Raw genomic sequence first — 23,106 nt, 5'->3', positions numbered from 1 at the left:
CAACGGTACGATCGAGGTGGAATATGGTGGAGGGGGGCACCGCACACGGCTAAGGAATGATCTCAAGGACCAACTTGTGTCTTTGGGGTGCCCCCTTGCCCCCGTATATAAAGGAGCAAGGGGGAGGCCGGCCGGCCTAGGAGGCGCGCCAAGGGAGGGGGAGTCCTCCTCCCGGTGGGAGTAGGACTCCCCTTTCCTAGTCCAACTAGGATTGGAGAGGGGAAGGAAAAGAGAGGGACAGGGAGAAGGAAAGGGGGGGCCGCGCCCACCCCCCCTCCTAGTCCAATTCGGACTCCTCATGGGGGGGGGCGCGCGCCACCTCCTGGCGCGGCCTTCTCTCTCCCCTCGTGGCCCATTATGGCCCATAACTTCCCCGGGGGTTCCGGTAACCCCTTCCGGCACTCCGGTTTTATCCGAAACCACTCGGAACCATTCCGATGTCCGAATATAGCTGTCCAATATATCAATCTTTATGTCTCGACCATTTCGAGACTCCTCGTCATGTCCGTGATCACATCCGGGACTCCGAACTCCTTCGGTACATCAAAATACAGAAACTCAAAATAACCGTCATTGAAACCTTAAGCGTGCGGACCCTACGGTTCGAGAACAATGTAGACATGACCGAGACACGTCTCCAGTCAATAACCAATAGCGGGACCTAGATGCCCATATTGGCTCCTACATATTCTACGAAGATCTTTATCGGTCAGACCGCATAACAACATACGTTAGTTCCCTTTGTCATCGGTATGTTACTTACCCGAGATTCGATCGTCGGTATCCAATACCTAGTTCAATCTCGTTACTGGTAAGTCTCTTTACTCGTTCCGTAATACATCATCTCACAACTAACTCATTAGTTGTAGTGCTTGCAAGGCTTATGTGATGTGCATTACCGAGAGGGCCCAGAGATACCTCTCCGACTATCGGAGTGACAAATCCTAATCTCGAAATAGGCCAACCCAACATCTACCTTTGGAGACACCTGTAGTACTCCTTTATAATCACCCAGTTACGTTGTGACGTTTGGTAGCACCCAAAGTGTTCCTCCGGTAAACGGGAGTTGCATAATCTCATAGTCATAGGAACATGTATAAGTTATGGATGAAAGCAATAGCAACACACTAAACGATCAGGTGCTAAGCTAATGGAAATGGGTCATGTCAATCAGATCATTCAACTAATGATGTGACCTCGTTAATCAAATAACAACTCCTTTGTCTATGGTTGGGAAACTTAACCATCTTTGATTAACGAGCTAGTCAAGTAGAGGCATACTAGTGACACTCTGTTTGTCTATGTTTTCACACATGTATTATGTTTCCGGTTAATACAATTCTAGCATGAATAATAAACATTTATCATGAAATAAGGAAATAAATAATAACTTTATTATTGCCTCTAGGGCATATTTCCTTCAGGTGGTGGGCATGGGGCTGAAGGAGCACGGTCGGGAGGCGGTTCTGGATGCTGTGATCACTCCTACTATCTCCTACACACAGCTCCGTCGGATCGACCCGAGCCTGAGCCAGCGTACGAGCACCCCAGTGACCAGTCCACAGTCACAGTCCCTCTTTCAGGAGCAACAATCTATAAGTATTTTCCCTCTTATCTTCATTGCTCACTTTATTTTCCGCATTTAGTAGTTTTATGAGTTTCATCATGTCATACCGTAGGCCTACCTAGAGTACACACGCCAGGAGACCATGGTGTGGCATGAGAGGCTTTATGCACACCATGAGTAGAGGGATCGCCAAATGGAGCACGCTTTTCAGGAAATGGCGGCCGGCAGGTGTCCTGAGTTGCAGCCAGCATAATGTCCTCCAGCACAACCAAGGCTGCTGACCTTTGAGGAGTTTGTGGCATAGAACGTTGGCCCCTCGCCGGTTAGTTCATCCCCAATCTATTCACCCAAAGCATATCATGCCTTTCAACACAGTCATATATCCCGTTAATATGTCTTTTCAACATCCAGGGAACCGGTGGATCAACTGTTGGCGGTGGTCTTCGCAGCACTCCCAAGTCACGGAGCTTGACCACTCCGATCCACGGAGGCGGAGGCGGAGGTGGAGGCGGTCTTGGCGGTAGCGCTGCCGCTAGCAGTGTCGACCTGGGCTTCGGCAGTCTTGGCGGTGACGACCTCCGCGGTGCTTGACGTCCTGGCGCTTAAACCTTTGGGTCACATTGTGGCGATCTTGGTGGTGATCATACTTATATATTTGTGATGTTTCTTATTGTTGTTTGTGAGATTCTTATATGCTTGGTGGTGATGATACTTATATGTTTATGCTTTGTCATGCTTCTTATGATGTGTGATGATGAATTTGTTGTGTGATGTTGCTCCTTATTGTTATGTGAAGCATATATTGTTGTATGATTCTTGTATATGATGTATATATTCAAATGAATTGAGCTGAAACAAAACAGAAAAAAGAAAAAAAAACAGACAATAACTATGCCGACGACTAGGCCGTCGGCATAGACCTGCCCCAGGGGTGACGCCTGCTCGCCATGTGGCACGTTTATGCCGACGGCCTAGCCGTCGGCATAGTTTCAAACTAAGCCCACGGCTAGGCCGTCGGCATAGACCTGCCACGAGGCGAGCAGGCGTTGGTCAGCACTTGACGGCGGCCGTCGTTAGACGAGAACGTTGCCGACGGCCAGTGCCGTCGGCATAGATGTACGGACACCGTCGGGATAGGGCCTATGCCGACGGCCTTCCTGGCTACGCCGACGGATATGTTGCCGACGACCCTATGCCGGCCGTCGGCATAGGGTGCGATTCCGGTAGTTAGGTTTAGGGTTTAGGGTTTAGGTTTAGGGTTTAGGGAGCTACGGTTGGCTTGTTCTCCTGTGGAGCTTTTCGATGGCGGAATCGAATAACCTCGGTGGTGGTGGGCGTACAGTACCTACCAACCAAGACTTCCGTGGCCACGTTTAATGACCACATCGCTGGGGCCGCGTGTGGCTCCATGCTACCACGACTCCCTGTCCCTGGCCACACCGATCGATCTTGTCGCCGTTGGCCATGAGGCACGATGCTAGTACGAGTTCTCGTCTATGGCTGTGCCGAACGAGCTCGTGGCCGACAGACGCACAATGGCAGCCATGCGGGGGCTTATGGTAACTGAGTGGAACCAGTGTGAGATGGTAGCACGTCATACGTACAACTGATATGGATGATGGTCCAGTAGTAAGAAATGCAGGCATATATTATTACTTTCACCGGTTATGACTTGTATTTTTGTTATCCTTGTACTTCAGTACTGAAGAATTATACTTGTATTTTTCTAAATTATCGTTAAGTGCATCATAATGATGTAGAGTACGGGGTTACCCTCCTTTTTCTCAAAAAAATGCCCGTGTATGTTTTCAGTTTGTCCTGTCCAATAGTACTGCCAGCTTGTTCGAGTTGAAAGATTTTATTCTTTTCATGTGTATCATCTGCGGAGAGATGAAAGTATTTTACTCCCTCCATTTCCTTTACAAGGCCACTATCAAAAATACATTTTACATCAAAAATACATTTTGCATCAATACAAGACCACCAACAGTAACCGAGGCAAAAATTAATGATGTTTTCTCGTACTAGCAACTTTTTAATAATTACATGCATGTAGTCATAAGGCTAGCCATAGTGGGAGTAACTTAGGTAGTAACATAACACATCCCAAGAAAAATTGCTTATGTGGCATGGAGTTAATGAGGAAAGAGATGATTGTGGTAACATAATATGTTACTGTAACATAACACACCCCGAGGTAAAATGAGTCTATATCTCAATTAATGAAGGCTTGCATGTTACCATCCACATGTTACTACCCACTATGAAGGTAGTAACATAGACTAGTAACATATGTATGTTACTAGTCTAAGTTACTCTCCACTATGACCAGCCTAATGTCACTCAGCTATTTCCTTTTCATTCATTTGTTGCATGCTTATGGCATATTAATGATCTCAGTTAACAAGAAGAAAAGTTGACTTGCAAAGCAGACATTAAATTTTATCTTGGTACCTGTAATATGAGTTTGTGGCCTTGTATAAGAGAATGGAGGGAGTATATTTTTTGCATGAATATGCAAAGCCTCCATGTCATTTATTGATAGGGAAAAACCGAAGTAAGTACAAGAGAGGGCACAACACATGACATGAATGAAGGCATGAGCATGGCACCCGGAGGAGAGACACAAGGGATGTTCGGCCCCAAAAAAGGGGGAAAACATTGCTAAACCAACGAAGCCTAGAACTAGGGAGGCAAGCCAAACCAGTACGACATCCAACATCTCGAAAGCTAAACATCAGGGATGCCTCAAGTGAGCAAGATAGCGTCTCCAAGAAGGCGAACAATGTTGCGACACCGATTCCATTCAATCCGAAGAACCGGACCTCGGTTTTCCCTGGTGCTTTAAGAGGGGCACGGGTAAAGTCCATCGCAGCTCCTCCAAGAAGGGAAACGACACCCACGAGTGCGGCCACAGCCATCATCGGCAAGATGAGTAGGGATTTCACACTGGTATGAGTCCGAGCAAACCCATACACTTCAGAACATGATCCGAAGATGAAGTCAGGCCCTGGTCAAGATCTCCACCTCAGGAGGGGTGGGGGATTTGGTATTATTATCATGTTCCTCGACGTGCCTAATCTTTGCGTGTTGGAACAACTTGACTTTCTCCTCAGTCAAGAGTTTAGCAAGTTGTCTGTTTGCCTCCCTTCTCGCAATATGTTAAAACATCGATTAGAGTGAGGAACTTCTCCTTCTCTTTTTTGTAAACGCTAGGCACACCTTTAGCCCATTCGTTGAGGAAGTGCTTAATATGGTGAATGTTATTCTACATGTGTTGATGTCAGTTCCACCCTACTCTCTTTAGACTGCGCAGAAGCAACCAATTCATGACACCCCCGTCACCATCCCTCTTCGAACGAGGAGAGCTCAAATGCAAAACCGTCTTATTACCATTATGCACTGCTGCCCTCAACTCTACCAGGGATGGTGTTTGGTCAGAAATTCCTCTCCGCGGTCGATGGAATGTGACAAGGGGAAATTTATAGTCCCACTCAAAACTAGCAACAAACATGGTCTAGTATCTTGTAGGTTGGTATCTCCAAACAGCTAAATTACTTGTAAGGGCACTTTGGAAACCAGAATTTTGTAGTATTTCATAGGATCGAAATCTCACAGAAATTATTCTACAAGGTTCTTTGGTTCTAAACAAGGAGATATGTTTTTTATATGAAAATTTTCCTTTCCTTCATATTTTCGATTATAAACATGAGCACAACACTACTAGAAAAAGGGCTACTAATGGCGCATCTAATTTGGCCATTAATGGCGCATTAGTGGTGCGCCATTAGTAGCACGCCATTAGTAATATTTACTAATGGCGCACCACTGGTGCGCCATTAGTATCTGGTATACTAATGGCGCACCACACGTGCGCCATTAGTATGGGGCACGGTGCGCCATTAGTATGCCTAGCAGCGCCATGTATAGCCAGGTGCTTTGGATACTAATGGCGCACCACTGGGTGACGCGCCATTAGTAACCTAGGCATACTAATGGCGCACTGCTTAGGGATGCGCCATTAGTATCCTCTGGAATACTAATGGCGCACTGTTATGTGATGCGCCATTAGTATGAATATTAGGTTTTTATTTTTTTTAATTTTCTGTTTTTTTGCACAGGTTACAAAATGTATAATTGGACAAAATATAGACAGCACACATCAACAACAGATTCATCGAATACAATAGAAGATTAGTCTCTGAATACAATTCATCATATTAGTCTCCGAATACAATTCATCATATTAGTCTCCGAATTGAAAAGACCGAACAAAGATAGAACATTATATTACAAATCTCGAGACCGCGAGTAGCGAGTTTGTCTTCACATTACAAGTCGATATCGATCATCTAAACTACCATCACTATGCACTACCATCACTGCGGGCGTATCTAGATTCGGCCTCGGCCCTAGTGGTGTACCCTTTGTAACTGTTTCCGCTGAATCGGTGAACCTGTCTCCGACACTCCTCCCAGTCGTCGTAGACTCCGGGAACCTTACCCTTGTAGACGACATACGACGGCATCGCTATGCACTAGCCAAACGAAACGTTAGTACCAATTCACAGACAATACATAAGCAATATATAAGTATGCAACAGAACGATCGGAAGAGAAAAGCAAGACATTAATAGCATCGATTACATCTAAGTTGAACGACTCTCGAAACCAAAGAGACATACTACAAGTTCATTAAAGTTTAATTACAACATGAGCCAATCGATGTTTCAGAACTAGACACGGCATCACTGCTTTCGACTCGACTCAAGGGACCGGAGCGTGGATGAAGCCGCCGTCTATCGTGGGAGTCATGAAATTACGGGCGTTGTCAGCCTGCATTTGTAGCATTCCGTCTATCTCACTGTTGGACGGTTGATTTTTGAGGTAGAACTGCCCCGAGGTACGAAGGACATCTTGATGGATGATTTCCGCAAACTCCGACTGGATGCGAAAGAATTCTTGTCTGATGTCCGCGTCCTGGATTGTCGACACGCTCGCGGCCCAATCTTTGAGTTTACTCGGTAGCAGAAGTTGATGATGGTCTCGTATGATCGCCCGCATGTGATGGATGGCGTAGTAGGCACCCTTCTGACCGCCAGTCGGCTGCTTGACGCAGCAGAACGTCGTATTGTGGGAGAACACGTGCTTGCCGTACTTACGAATAGGCCTGTTGAAGGTGCCTCCAGATTGGGCGTAGCCGGGGAGAACATCATCAAGAACCTTCTTGACATTTGTGTAGTCTACGTTCGACTGACGGTCCGGGTCGAAATACGTGGCCATGGAATATTTGGGGCTTAGGAGGATGAGCGTGCAATGTGTGTCACTGCAGAAAACACGGAATGTTAAAAGAAAAACGATCGAAATCTAAGAATTCGTATGTTACGGGGCGGTTGAGGGGAGGACTTACTCGGGAAAGTAAGGCACGAGGAAGTTATCCTTATCTGGGTTTGCCAGAATGACGCCTTCGAGGTAAGAACTCGCGACTTGTCGGTCCCGAGCGCTGCCCAAGATCTTGGCACGCATGTAGAAGGGGTCGACTATCACGATGTCCGGGGTCTTGTCGCGAATGATCCGCATCTCCATACTCAGCGAAAATAGCCGAACGAAGGTGTAGTGCAGCGGATGAAGGTTCGACATAGCGTGGATGTCATCAAACCGCAGGACGATCGTACCCCCGATGGAGTTATCCACAAACCCCTTGCCCTCTGGCACCTTGGCCACGAAAACCGGGTATGCCACATCCTTCTCTCTGAGACGCCGCTTCTCCAAAGCAAGAACACTGTCATGCAGACTCCGCATAGAACCGGTTGCAACATCGAGCATATTTCTCGGTAGCATCGGCCTTTGCGACGACATTCTGTGTCCTGCTTCGCCTCATCATCATCATCATCATCATCATCATCATCATCATCATCATCATCATCATCATATATAGCGTGAAGCTCCTGCTTGATGCCCATTGATTTCAAGTCTGCCCTTGCTTTCGGCCCATCTTTGGTCCTCTCTGGCATTTTGAGCAGGGTACCAAGCAGACTCTCACACACGTTCTTCGTGATATGCATGACATCAAGGCTGTGAGGCACACGGTGGATCTTCCAGTACGGCAAGTCCCAGAAAACAGACCTCGTTTTCCATACCTTCAGCAGCGGCTCTGGCGCCTTTCGCTTCTTTCCCGGCTCTGGCGCCTTTTGCTTCTTTCCCGGGAGTGGGCAGTCTTTCCAATTTTTCAACAGCTTGTCTATTTCCTCGCCGCTCCTCGTACACGGGCGTTTTTGGGGTTCGGTTTCACCATCGAACAGATCCTTGCGTTTCCTCCACGGGTCATTGTCGCGAAGCCACCTTCGATGTCCCATGAACACGGTTTTCGAAGACCCGGGATCTCTATCTAGCTGGCGATACGTTGTGTCATCCATGCACCGTACGCATCCAGAAAATCCGTGGACTACCTGCCCCGCGAGATATCCGTAACCGAGATAGTCGTGCACCGTCGTGAGCAGTGCGGCTCTCATAGGGAAATATTCTTTCTCTGCGGCGTCCCACGTATTGGCTGGCGTTTTCCACAGCGTGTCTAGCTCCTCCTTCAGCAGCCCCAGATACAGATTGATGTCGTTCCCTGGTTGTTTCGGCCCTTCAATTAGCATACTCATGTGAATGTACTTCCTCTTCATGCACAACCAGGGGAGAAGGTTGTACATCCACACAAACACAGGCCAGGTGCTATGTGTGCTTCTCTGGCTGCCAAACGGATTGACTCCATCGGTGCTCGCGCCCAGCACGATGTTCCTTGGATCCTTCCCAAATTCTGGGTATTCAAAATTCAACGCTTGCCACTGGCTCGCATCCTTAGGGTGACTCAGCATCTTGTCTTTTTTATCTATCTCCGGATCATTTGCGTCATCTTCTCGCTTCTTCTCCTCCCTATCCGCGTGCCAACGCAGGAGCTTCGCTACCTTAGGATCCGCGAAATACCGCTGCAGACGAGGAGTGATCGGAAAGTACCACACCACTTTTCGAGGAGCTTTCTTCCTCTTCTTTTATCGAGTGACGCCGCACACCGGACATATGGTAGACTCCGCGTGCTCGTCCCGATAAATGATGCAATTGTTCATGCAGACATGGTATTTCACGTGCGGTAAATCAAGAGGACACACGATTTTCTTCGCCTCCTCCAAACTGGTCGGGCACTTGTTCCCCTTTGGAAGACGTTCGTGCCAGAATGACATGTTCTCGTCGAAGCATGCGTCCGTCATTTTGTGTTTTACCTTCATCTCCAGAGCCATGAGCGTTACTTTCAGGCGGGTATCCTCGGGCCTGCATCCTTCATACAATGGAGTAACCGCGTCTAACTCAAGTTGATCCACCTTGGCTTTCTCTCGGGCGGCAGCTCTTGCGTTATCCGTCTGCTTGAGAAGCAGCTCTTGAATATAAGGGTCCTGCACCCAGCCCATCGATGGTCCACCGTCGTCTGCTCCGCCGGCATCATCATCTTCATGATCATGCCCGTCGTCTGCTCCGGCATCTTCCTCATCATCATGACTGTGTACAGCATCACCGTCGTGATCATCTCCTGGGGATTCTTCGTCTTCTCGCCCGCCCGAGCCGCGGTGGTTGTCTTGCTGCCCTTCCTCATTTCTTGCCCGGCCCCCATGGACGACTTCGTAGTCATCTTCATCACCTTGCCACCGATAGCCATCCATGAAACCACGCAAGAGCAGGTGGTCCCGCACCTGCCCGGAATCCGGGTCCGCAATAAGGCTCTGCAGCTTGCATCTTCGACACGGACATCTTATCTCCGTCTCGTTATTTTGAAGCATCTCGATCCTCGCGGACCTCAAAAACCTATTCACGATGCCTTCGGTCATCGTGCGGACCATGGTTGCCTGCGAACCAAGAAAAAATTTGGCATGACTTTCCCTAAAAATAGGACCAAAAAGAATGCTTAATGCCAAAATTATCGCCGAAACGGAAATGAATCAACATTCCGGCAAAATATTGGCAACTATCGCATTTCAAATACCGGTACACCTCCAACCACAAACACATATGCAACACCACAAACATATGCAACACCACGAACATACATAGATCTAGCTAGGCCATAAAAAGTGCATGTGCACATTGTTGTAGGGAGAACAACGTAAATATAGCTTCCCCCTTACTTACCTATCGAAACAAGGTAATTTAACCACTTAATTTGAATGAATCTATGGTGGAAATGAGGTGAAAAAGAGGAGGCACCCGAGACAAGGAGGAGGTGGAGAGAATGAAGTGGGGGAGAAAGTGAGTGTGGGTAGGAGAGGCTGCCCAAAATATCATGTTGCCGCCCACTTACTAATGGCGCACCGACCTTAAATGCGCCATTAGTAATCCAGGTTACTAATGGCGCACCCATGTCTGATGCGCCATTAGTAGTTTTGCGAAAAAAAAAGAAAGTAAATCATACTAATGGCGCACTCTTCCACGGTGCGCCATTAGTAGTTTGAACTAGTAATGACGCACTGTGGGACAGTGCGCCATTAGTAGTTTTCCAACAAAAAGAATAAAAAATATAATTAAAAAAACAGCATTAGTGGCGCACCCCGTTACCAGTGCGCCATTACTAGTTACAACTAGTAATGGCGTACCGTGCCAGGATGCGCCATTAGTATGTTTGGCCAGACGCGCTAGTTCAAAAAAAAATTAGGATACTAATGGCGCACCTTAGGCAAGGTGCGCCATTAGTACTTTCAACACTAATGGCGTACCAGAAGGTGGTGCGCCATTAGTACTAATGGCGCACCACCTATCTGGTGCGCCATTAGTGTCAATCCCATCTATAGCCCTTTCTCTAGTAGTGCAAGCAAAACAAACCAATTTTGTGCGAGAAAATATTTTTTTGGATGCATGTTCTTTTGATTTCGTGGAGTTTTGGTTGGTTAAGTCATGTCTAAACTCTCTATTCATAAGTGATGCTAGGAAGTTATTTTGACTGCATTTTAGGAAATATATAATTTGGGAACTCTGTGACAAGCTGTGTTTATCTCTCCGGCCCTCTCTCTAATCAAGAAACGGTTTCCCGCAAAACTTATATATGGCATCGGGCATCCTAACATAGTATTTGCAATATATGTGTTTCCCATTGCAATAGAAGCCACATGTCGGAACCCTTAATTGATACCCCCATCCCCTATTTCTGGTTTCGAAATGAGGCCAATATATTTGTACTATACAGGATTGCCATTACTTACAACAGATTGCTGTTTGACCATGCTTGGCACAGCAAAAAGGTATGTACATTTTCATATCATTGTTGTACTCATGTTGCCTCCACGCATCTCCCTTCTCTACATTCCATTTAAGTTTTTGTTTGAACAGGGTAACTATCATAAAGATAAACTACTGCTATAGGAGGACCATGAAGTAATTGTGCATAATGAAGTCGTAAATGTAAGGCATGATCCTTTCACTTCTCAGCCCTTATACATAATGAGCACCGATGGAATAGCTAGCTAGTATACGAGACAATGAGACATGATATTTGCCACGGAGTTACTACTGTCCTGCAAGTCTGTACGATGAATCATTTAGCAACAAGACCTTAGTTGGTCGTCAGGCATGCGAGGCATTCAGGCATGAGAGTATCAGTTCTGTAAGCGTGACCGGCATGAACAGGATTCAGATTGCAGTGAGATCGAAATTGAAGGTACTCCTTTGTTTGCACTGAAGATCCTCAACACAAAGGTGTGTGCACATCCAGTTTGGGGAATGTCCTCGCTCGAGCTGCTGCTCTCTTCAGGAATTCAGGCGTGAGAGGATCAGCTCTGTAAGACTGACCGGCATGAATAGGATTCAGATTCCAGTGAGATAAAACTTGAAGGCACTGAGTATCCTCTGCACATAGGTGTGTGCACATCCAATTTTGGGAATGCCCTCGCCTTCAGCAATTGAAGCAAAAGCTGTTGGCGTCCTCCATTTAAGCAGGTGCGAACAACTACAGTATCTTTTCCTCAAGCGATTTTTCAATTAGGGGATGCAAAGCTTCACGACATGAATTGGAATGAAAAATAATAATCACTTCAAAATTTAATAGGGAATTCGTAATCTGCCAATATGTGTGTATTGAACTAATAATAGCCAGGAGCAGGCTTTTTTCTAGACAACAGAAATTTAAGTTCACGGTTGCTCAAGCAAGTACAGTGATAATAAATAGTAGAATTTATTTTCAGAATTTTACACAACCATAATGTACTGAGACGTGTACTTAGCTCAGGAGTGTAGTACTACTTCTCTGCTTGCTTTCTTATGTACAATCTCATGTCATGCATGAAGAATCACTTGATCACTAAAGAATTGCAAAAAAAAAATTACAACAGGAGGGAGCCAAGGCCAAGATATCCTTTGTGCCTTGCATTATTCTTTTTTTCCGAATCATTACCTCTATTACTGAAGGTTTAAGAATTAAATCCTTGCTACACAACTCGATGATATTCAGTGATGCAGAATGAAGAATCCATACCATACTTCTTCAACAGATCAGGCACGCACATATGTTTAAAAACAAAAGCAAGAGGATTCGCAGGTACATTGGGCTAAGACTGTAAACTTGAAACTGGTTTGGGAAACATCAAGCCAAATGGAGCTCACAATCCGGCGACAAAAACTGAAGTTCAAAAAGTGTTGGAACGCTAATGCTCTTGCAACAGTATCATTGCTTGGCTGAGCAGCTCCCAATAGCTTTGTATTAATTGTCAGAAGACATGCAGGTAAGCAAATCACATAACCTGGCAGAAATATTTGCGAGTTCTTCATGGGACATAGGCTTACTACCCACATAAATAATACTCACAGGTGCACTAAAAGAAAAATTATACACACTCTGAACATTATGTCACACTTACCTTCTACCTTCTGAAAGCAACAGTATGCAGCCTTCTCAACAGACCACAAAGAACATGAGGCAGACAAAATCCCCGATTCTCCTTTTCCACAAAATCCAATCCACAATTACCAAGTCACACGAAAGAAGCAAGACAACTTTCTCATATTGCCAACACACCACTATTGGAAGGAAATGCCATGCAAATTCCCTGCTGCTATTCCAAACCCAGCAGCGTTACACTAGAGTAACAGGGACAGCCCGAACATTACACTAGAGTATACTGATTACAAACGCATCAGATCATTCAGAAACAATGAAGAATCAATGAATATACCAACACACCACAATAAGATATCGACATGAGCAACGCAGAAGAAATACCACGGAAAAATGATAAGAACAAGATCATATAAACTACTGAAGTATCGATATCACTTATAACATAGGTAAACAGATAGAACTCAAAACTATTTATTCAGAGCCAAGTAGGGAAAATCTAGCATGTAAGGACCAGGATCAAGCGATGAGTGCGCCCTCACACACACAGTCCAAGTGGTCTCTTGATTATTTTGTGGATGACTCTTGCAGCAACGACAGTAAGATAGCAAGCCACCCCTTTGTTGGTTCATTGAATCCATTGATCCATTTTCTTCAATCCCTTCCTGAAGCCAAGTTCATCTTTCTAAGATCAGGTGTAATCCACATGGGAGCTGGCCAGCTTGACCAAAGCTGAGGAGACAAAATTTCCTCCATGGAGTAGAAATTATCCAAGTTCATTGTTCCCATATCAGGGTCACTATTCTTCAATCCCATTGTCCGCAGCACATTATCGTCAGTAAAGTAGGCATGATTTGCCCTGAGAGTGGGATATTCTTTGGCAGTGAGACAAATAGATTGATTATGTCCAAGAAACAGCACATGGTCAGGCAATCGTTTTATGCTCTTAAGTTTACTTTCCAAAGGATCAAATTCATACATTATATATCCCGTAGTGTTCCAAAACACAGATGCTCCAGGATCAGGATCGAAATTATACTGGTCAATGATTCTCCAAATAAGAAGCAGACCGCCGGATGGAGCTTGAACAACGTATGTGTAGCCAATGCCATATACAGAGTCCATTCTTATAATCATCTCCATTGTGATGACAGGCCCACTGAAATCAAAAGCATGAAGTTGTCCGGTTGTAGTCACTGCATACAACAGGCCATCCTTGTAAGTGCAGTCGCTATATCGTTCATGAGGTGGCAGCCAAGTCCAGTTATCATCACCTACTCTTGCAAATGAGAGCTGACGCTTTGGATTATGGATGAGCACGACGATGTAGCTTCCCGTGGATGTATCAGGGAACACAAACGCCTTATAGTGAAGTTTGTGGCGCAGCTCGTCAATAGCAAAGATAGACGGAGAGTAAGGACCGGCATCCGTCCCAGTATGCCATGAGTACTCATACTTATGGACAGCACCGTGCTCATCAAAGATGGGCTTCACCTGCTCGATGGTGATCACCGACGGAAGAGCGATCTGTTGACATGTGATGGGGTTGACAAGGTGCATCTCAGATCTGGCATCAACAGTTACCAGCCAGCCATGTGATGACCCGATCAGACACCTAGTGCGGATAGGTGTGGCGCCGGGAGGGTCAACTTGTACGACCTCTTGTCTGTGAGGCTGTAGAGGCACGCAACGCTCTCGCCAGCGGATTCGGAATTGTAGAGGAGGCATGGCGTCTGGGGGCGTTTGTACTGCCCAAGGCTTCGGAGGCTGGTATACGCGGAGTGCCACCAGGGGCAGACTGAGCCGGCACGCACAAGGTCGGGGATCTCAAGGGTGGCAAAGATGCCCATCAAGACGTCCTGAGGCAGCTCCGGCATGTTGCCCACTGTCGTCATTGTCAGTACTCAGCCTGTGCAAAACTCTCAAGATTAGAGAGAACAAATATGTCCAGTGTCCAGCTTTGGCAACCTAAGTGTATTATCCTGGCGACGATACAGGATTCGATGGGAGCAGAGTCTGTCTCCAAAGATCAGGAGCTTCGGCCAAAGTGACGAATTTCTCCAGTGAAAGTTGGATCACCGCCACGCCGCTCCTAATTCCAGTAGGTTAATTAGATCCGAGTCAACGAACGGCACACACGCAGAATTAATGGACTGAAACTCGACAAAGATTCGGAGTTTTGGTTGCAAAGCAAGGTCAAAGGAAGAACACTAACCGGCGGCAAGCCACACGAGGGGGTTAATCGGCCGGGAGAGGACCAGGCGATGGCAACGGCGAGTTGCTGGGACAGCGAAGACGGGGATTCGCACCGTGTAGAGGAGTAAGCTAGCTTCGCGCCGCCGGCCGCGGCGGCGGTGGCGACGAAGGCTGCGCTCGGAGGAGTCTGCCGCTCCTTCGTGGCGTCAATGGGCTCAGCCCACCATGGTCAGAGATAGCATACGGCTCTTCTGACTCGCTGAAGGGGCGAGTAAGATGGGCCGGCTACGCGCGCGGGAGGCCACAGCCAATTTTTCTGTATTTATTTACGTTTTCTGTTACCCCTAAAAAAATTACGTTTTCTGTTTTTATTCTTTGTTTTATTTTTTTAGTTTTATTTATACTTTAACATATTAAAAAAATTACAAAAAACACTCTAAAAAAATATTTGAAAATTGTTGAACAAGTATATTTGAAAAATGTTGAACGTGTATAGAAATATTGTTGATCATGTATTTTTTTTTAACTGGTGAAATTTTTAGATCATGTATATAAAAATGTTAACCAAGCATTTGAAAAAATATTGAACAAGTATTTGAAAAATGATAATCAAGCATTTGGGAGTGTAAAATGTGTATAGAAAAAATGTTCAACAAGTATTTGAAAAATGATAAAAATAAAATGATCATGTATATAAAAATGTTAATAAAGCATTTGAAAAAAATGTTGAACAAGTATTTGAAAAATATTAATCAAGCATTTAAAAAATATTAAATGCGTATAGAAAAATGTTGGCCATGTATTGAAAATATTAATATTTTTATTTGAAAACTGTTAATCAATCATTTAAAAAGGGAAACAAAAGCTCTGTTGTAAAAAACATTTTGCACCAAAACAACTGTCGCAAAAAAAGTGCAATATGACCTGTGTTGCAGAAATAATTGCACAATAAGACCTGTGTTGCAATGGTGGTGGCTCGCTCTACCACTCGATGTGGCAGATCGAACGGCTTGCAACCCGGCTGATCTTTCAAAAAGAAGCAAATGTTAGAAATGTATAGAAATTATTTAGGCGGCGGAAGCATTAGCACACCCCTTAATAATGTTAAAATTGTATAGGAAAAATATTGATCATGTATTAAAAAAATATTAAGCTTGTATTTGAAAAATGTTAAAAATGTGTATAAAAATGTTGACCATATATTAAAAAAGTTAAATTTGTATTGCAAATTTTTTAAATGTGTATCAGTAAAACATTGTTCACGTATAGAAATAGGGGCTGAGATTTGTTTCCCTTTTTCCCGATGCCTCCCGTGCCTATTGTTCTCTGGTGCTCCTTCCTCTTCCTTTTGACTTGCGCAACATTGATTTTGGTGAGTCGGGAAGATACAAATAGAGGGTCTACAAGTAGAGAAGAGCAACGACGAGAGGAGAGGAAAACATAAAAATTTACTTCTAAAATTAGAGGCTGGGGTTTTATTCTATCCTCTTTTTTACTTGCACAGTTTCCTTGGCAGAAGAAAAATAGATAACTTCATGGTTTAATTGATATTTTTGGCTTCCACGATTTCCTGGTCCATTGAATAAAAGGAAATTTCAACTTTCAAGGTTCACTCGGTCTTCCGCTTTTTACAATATGAAAAGTAAGTACTAGATGTTTTTATTCATTGACATATATGGAATCTTGCGTATGCTCTTCCTAGATCAATAAATTGAGTTATTAGCTGAGGTTTTATTCTATCCTCTTTTTTTCTTGCATAGTTTCCTTGGCAGAAGAAAAAATATAACTTCATGGTTTAATTGATCTTTTTGGCTTCGATGACTTCTTGCTCCATTAAATAAAAGGCAGTTTCAAATTTCGATGTTCAGTTGGTCTTCCGCTTTTTACAATATGAAAACTAAGTACTAGATGTTTTTTTATTCATTGACATGTACGAAATCTTGCATATGTTATTCCTAGATCAATAAATTGAGTTATTAGCTACTCTGCCCATTCCAAAAAACTTATCGTTGTCTTAGTTCAAATTTGAACTAAAGAAATATGGAATAGTGGAAGTAATTTTTTGATATGTTATTTTCTCATATTTTGACTGGCCTATCAGAAAGTGCGTCCGGATTTACAAAAGAAAACTGAAAATTTTCATGCATTAAGGAATGTGTCAAAGCAACGAACATGTTGAGGTATAAAGTAATTTTAGAAAAATATAGGGAGTAACATTTTTCTCAAAACTAGAGAACAGTGAAAGGAACAAATCAATAGAACTAAAACACAAGCAAAACCAGAAAAATGAAATTGAAGTCATGAAGATGTCTATTGTCACTCCTTTCGCAATAGTTTTGCAGACCATGAGGGAGAGGGAGGAGAACCTAAGAACAACAGGCATGGGAGGCATTGGGAAAATTTCGAAACAAATGTTGGACCCTAGTTGTAGTGGGACACACTAGTGTCGGTCTTCCTCCATGTTCCCATGCCCAATACTCCTAGATGCTCGTTTTCTTCCTCTTCCTGACTTGCCTTCACAACCCCATCATCTAAACCTAAATGCGCACATTTGTTTTGATAATTGCGCAAGAAAATAGGAAAAGGAAGGAAGAACAATAGGCATGGGAGGCATCCGGAAAACACAAAATAATTTTGGCCCCTAAATTTAGAGGCCAACAAGTATAGGCTTTCCTCCATGTTCCCACGCCCATCGCTCTAAGATACTCTTGGCTTCCTTTTGCCTAATCGCTCTCAAGGCCGCATGATCTCAACTTCAGATACGAAAGCATGACCTCACTTCCGTGAGGTAAAAGGTAGGGGAAGGAGAACCTAAGAACAATAGGAATGGGAGGCATGGGGAAACACTAAGACAAATATCCACCTCTAGTAACAGAGGTACAGACAGATAGCTCGGGGTTTCCTCCGTGTTCCCATTCTCACCGCTCTTAGACTATTTCTTCCTCTTCCTAGATCACGTTGAAGATAGTATGATTCTAAAAAAATATAGAGAAAAAAGCTTGAACTTGTGAGATATATATGGGCATCTTAGGAAGTGCTCTAGGGTGTAAACTGTGTTGAATCTTTTGAGCGGAATGCCGGAATCATGGATGGTGCATCATAGTGTATCAGTGAATGATAGTGGGCCATGGAACTTCTATTGCTAGTATGGGCACATGGAGGGAGGTTACTGGGGATCTTTTTCTCATGCACAACTAATGAAAAGAAAGGTTTGTCCTTGACCCTGAACTTGCATTTACATGAAGTGGAAAGGTAATAAACCATAGAGTCCTTTCGTCTATTTTATGAGAGCATGGTGAATGAAGAGAGAATAGTCCATGTGATGGAAGATCACAATATCCAAGCAAATAAATATCAAAATAAGAGACCAATATGACCGTAAAGAAAAGAGACCATTATGGAATGCCCTGAACTGAAAACATCATTGTATGAAATAGTTGTTGATGAATTGCATGAGCTTTCTTTTCATCTGACAACTTCCCGCTCGTCCTCGTATATTTTGTGACATCTTTTGCACATAATAGGGAACGGGGAGGGAGTCGTTTGCGGAGACTAGACCAAACAACAGACGATTCTTTGAGTCCGACGTGTCCCTTTCCACTGCTTTGAGATTGGTGCATCTAATCTGATGGTAGAAAACACGTTCGGGACAAGGAGCCCAAACAGGGACCATTTGGGAGTTATCTATACCTTTTTTTGTGAGGAAAACTTCCAATCTATTCATCAACTGTCAAGGTAGTACAAAGAATACCAGAAGTAAAAAATACATGTAGGTCTATAGACCACCCAGCGACGACTACAAGCACTGGAGCTAGCCGAAGGCGCGCCGCCGTCAATGCTCCTCCCTCATCGGAGCCAGGCAAATCTTGTTGTAACAGAAAGTCCAACAGTTGTTGTGTTAGGCCCCATGGACCAGCGCACCAGGACAACAAACGCTATTGATGAAGAGATGCGTAGATTAGAAGAATCCAATCAATAGACACATGAACACAGACGAACGAAGATCGAATCCACGTGGATCCATCAAAGACTATAGCCGGCCGAATCCTGTGAGATCCACCGGGTTTAAAATGAGTTCGTTCAACTGACATAGGCCTCATATAAAGGAGCAAATTTCTCCTTAAGCAATAAACAAAGTGTTCATGGTAATAAGTGGAACACCAATTAGCTGTTCATCAAATAAATATCAAAATAAGTGGAGCACAAGTTAAGTGTTGGTCTAATAAAAGATTGTAATAATTGGAGCATAAATTAAGTGTTCGTGGAATACAAATTAAATGTTCAGCCGATAATTTTACACAACTGCATGATTAACCGTGCAATGATTGACGTCATCTGTCCTACCGTTCACAGCGTATACTTACATACTAGTGGTTGGGGCCCGTCATTGCGGGCCTCTTGGAAAGAAGACGTGCGTGTATTTCTTCCTCACAAAGAAAAAACCTCAACTTCATCTCAAAATTAAAAATAAAATTTTCTCACAACACGTGAACATCACATTCATCTCAAAAAGAACAGAAAAAACCTAAAAAGCATTCTCAAAATGAAAAATAAACAAAAGTCTCAATTCCATCTTTCAAAAATAATCTCAAAAATAACTTTTCTCAAAAGAAAAAAAAAGGTCTCAATTTCATCTTTCAAAAAAAAACTAAAAAGTTTCTCAATTTCATCTTTAAAAAACTCAAAAAAAAAATTGTCACGGCCAACCAGCATGCGCCATGTGGCCATGCTGGTTGGCCACCATTCTCGCGTAGCTTAATGTGTTTGATGTTCAGCCGATAATTTTACACAATTTCATGATTAACCATGCAATGATTGACGTCATCTGTCCTACCGTTCAGAGTGTATACTTACATACTAGTGGTTGGGGTCCGCCATTGTGGGCCTCTTGAAAAGAAGATGTGCGTGTATTTCTCCCTCTCAAAGAAAACACCTCAACTTCATCTCAAAATTAAAAAGAAAATTTTCTCACAACACGTGAACATCACATTCATCTCAAAAAGGAAAAGAAAAACCCTAAAAACATTGTCAAAATGAAAAAGAAACAAAAGTCTCACTTCAATCTTTAAAAAGTAATCTCAAAAATAACTTTTCTCAAAAGAAAAAGGGTCTCAATTTCATCTTTCAGAAAAAACTAAAAAGTTTCTCAATTTCATCTTAAAAAAACTCAAAAAGTTTTTTGGCACGGCCAACCAGCATGCGCCATGTGGCCATGCTGGTTGGCCACCATTCTCGGGTAGCTTAATGTGTTTGATTCTTGTATGTGAGTTTTTTACATCCACTCTTAATTATGGTATACATGTCTCGTAATTGATTAATTAATTAATTAAATTTTAATTTCATTTGGTATAGACGATGATCATTGTTTCCTTGTGTTTGCCCTAAGCTCCCTATTCAAAGCTATCTACAAATAGACATAGAAAACGCTGTCCACTTGAACAACATAACGTGAACTCTGAACAGGTCACAAGTCTCAACAGAGGAGGCATGAAACCAGCCTCATTGGGCAGGGACGCGTGAAGCGTGCATGCATGCGCCCTTTTTGCAGCTCCACCAGTCCTCTTTGGACGGCAGCTACATATTTATACCCTGTATTGCCCGCTCCATAGCTCATCAAGCAAGCAGCTCGATCAACCACTCTCCACTCCACTCCTCTGCCTGAGGTACCAAGAGCACCAGTAAAATGGCTCTCCAGAACAAGGAGGTGGATGCCCTGGTCCAGAAGATCACCGGACTCCACGCCGCCATCGCCAAGCTGCCGTCGCTCAGCCCGTCCCCGGACGTAGACGCGCTCTTCACCGAGCTGGTCACCGCGTGCGTTCCCCCGAGCCCCGTGGACGTGACCAAGCTCGGCCCGGAGGCGCAGGAGATGCGGGAGGGCCTCATCCGCCTCTGCTCTGAGGCCGAGGGGAAGCTGGAGGCGCACTACTCCGACATGCTCGCGGCCTTCGACAACCCGCTCGACCACCTCGGTATGTTCCCCTACTACAACAACTACATCAACCTCAGCAAGCTTGAATACGAGCTCCTGGCGCGCTACGTGCCCGGCGGCATCGCCCCGGCCCGCGTCGCCTTCATCGGCTCCGGCCCACTGCCGTTCAGCTCTTTCGTCCTCGCCGCACGCCACTTGCCCGACACCATGTTCGACAACTACGACCTATGTGGCGCGGCCAATGACCGCGCCAGCAAGCTGTTCCGCGCGGACAAGGACGTGGGCGCCCGCATGTCGTTCCACACGGCCGACGTCGCGGACCTTGCCGGCGAGCTCGCTAAGTACGACGTCGTCTTCCTGGCCGCGCTCGTGGGCATGGCCGCAGAGGACAAGGCCAAGGTGATCGCGCACCTCGGCGCACACATGGCAGACGGGGCGGCCCTCGTTGTACGCAGTGCGCACGGGGCACGCGGGTTCCTGTACCCGATCGTAGACCCCCAGGACATCGCCGGAGGCGGGTTCAAGGTGCTCGCCGTGTGCCACCCCGACGACGACGTGGTGAACTCCGTTATCATCGCACAGAAGTCCAAGGACTTGCATGCCAATGGACATCACCGTGGGCATGGTGGACAGTGCGCGCATGGCACGGTGCCGGTGGTCAACCCACCGTGCAGGTTTGGTGAGATGGTGACAGACATGGCCCAGAAGAGAGAGGAGTTTGCCAACGCCGAAGTGGTCTTTTGATCGATCGTCCAGAGGGGGTAGTGGTTGTGCATGTGCGATCATCATCCATGCCTCGCTGATTGATCGCTTGCAACTGTACGTGTTATTTTTCCTACTACTACTGCATTTCAAGTCATGTGTTGTTTGTACTCAATAATGTAAGTGTGGTGTTTACACGCGAATTTCTTGTATGTGTTTCAAAAAGTATTTGTGGAATTTCAAAAAATGTTCTTGTTCTAAGTTTTTATCACAATTTAAAATAATGTTCAGTAAATTCAAAATAATGTTCTCATTTTCAAATAATTTGTTACGTTCATGTTTTGAAAAAAAAATTCAGGAATTTGATAAAATGTCCCGGTTTTCAAATTTTGTTCACAATTTCAAAAAATATTCATGGTTCAAAATGTCTTTCAGCAATTTCAAAAAATGTTCTTGTTATAAATTTTGTGCAAAGTTTCAAAAAACGTTCATTTTAAAAAATGTTCATTAATTTCAAAAAGATGTTCTCGTTTTCAAATCTTTGTTATGTTCATGTTTGAAAAAGTTGTTCTCTTTTTCAAAATATGTTCAGGATGTCATTCCTAAAATATTCATGTTTCAGAAAATGTACAGGATTTTAAAAATATGTTCTCATTTCCAAAATTGGCTCCCAATTTCAGAAAAATGTTCGCACTTCAAAAAAACTTCAAGAATTTCAGAAAATGTTTCTTGTTTTCAAAAATATTCACAATGTCAGAAAAGTTTCAATTTTTCAAAAATTGTTCATGTTTTAGAAAACTCTTAGGTTTTGTACCAAATGTCCGTGTTTTTTCAAAATTCGGATTAGAAAAATTGATCACGTTTTTTTAGATAATAAGATTAGAATATCAGAAAATATGTGTGGCTTTTCGAATTGTTTGAAAATTTCAAGAAATGTTTCTAAAATATTTTTTCTAAATTCTCAACCCTTTTGGATGTTGTTTTAGTCTTCCGCGCTTAAATATTCAATAGCACCTTTGTGGTCTAGTGGCTAGCTGGTCGCGGTCTCTGCTATCTCGTGTGCGCGAGATGGTGGGATCGAATCCTAGCGTAGCCAACCTGTTTGTTGGCGTTTTTTCAGGTCGCCCACTGTACACAAAGCACAGGTGGCTTTCGCGTCGATGGGCCGGCCCAGTCGTGCATCGCGCATGTGTGTCGAGCTTCTGTTTGAGGCATAATGCATGGTATATTTCTCAAAAAAAGGCATAATGCATGGTATAGGAGGTCCTATGTGCCGCATTTTGCAGCGAATAGCCAGCGTGACGCACACAGGAGGCGTCCGACTGGGCCGGCCCAGTATGAGGACCCCGAGGTGTGTCTACAGCGGTAAAGAATTGCAAAACAGCAAATGACGCCATGAGGAATCAAACCTACAACGTCCCTATCCTCAACAAGCGCTGCTAACCACAGGACTAAATGGCCGCATATGAACTATACCGCATCGCGATTGTATTTAAGAACTTTGTATTGTGGGATATTTCTCTTACATGTTATTTTCTGTACATGTACTACAGCATATAGATTGGAATATGTGATTATTTTTCGAGATTTGAAATACCTGAAAATTTTCTGAAGTTGTGAACAAAATTTGAAAATGCAAAATATTTTAAAAATTACGAACAATTTTTTCAAAACACGAACATTTTTTGGAATTATTAATTTTTTCAAAACGCAATTTTCTCAAAAGTTCCAAAAACATTAACATTTTTGGAATATGTGAACAAAATTGGACAAGCTGCAATAGTTTTTATAAAATTAGAGAAAATTTTCCATATTTATGACAAATTTTCGAAATGAGAACATTTATTCAAAT

General features: G+C 44.0%; 1 protein-coding gene and 1 pseudogene across 1 annotated transcript; one reads left to right on the top strand and one right to left on the bottom strand.

Annotated features, from left to right (window-relative positions):
* Positions 1 to 13,012: 13,012 nt before the first annotated feature.
* LOC123184398 (F-box protein At5g25290-like) lies at positions 13,013 to 14,507 on the bottom strand (annotated as a pseudogene).
* Positions 14,508 to 20,244: 5,737 nt separating this feature from the next.
* On the top strand, positions 20,245 to 21,535 carry LOC123184397 (probable nicotianamine synthase 2). The gene has a single exon (XM_044596532.1). The coding sequence runs from the start codon at positions 20,304 to 20,306 to the stop codon at positions 21,294 to 21,296; it is 993 nt and encodes a 330-aa protein (XP_044452467.1). The 5' UTR covers positions 20,245 to 20,303; the 3' UTR covers positions 21,297 to 21,535.
* Positions 21,536 to 23,106: the final 1,571 nt, after the last annotated feature.

The sequence above is a fragment of the Triticum aestivum genome, chromosome 2A (genome assembly GCF_018294505.1).
Source record: "Triticum aestivum cultivar Chinese Spring chromosome 2A, IWGSC CS RefSeq v2.1, whole genome shotgun sequence".
Lineage (NCBI taxonomy): Eukaryota > Viridiplantae > Streptophyta > Magnoliopsida > Poales > Poaceae > Triticum > Triticum aestivum.
Note: the sequence above shows the minus strand (reverse complement) of the source record. Positions and strands in the feature narration are given on the sequence as shown.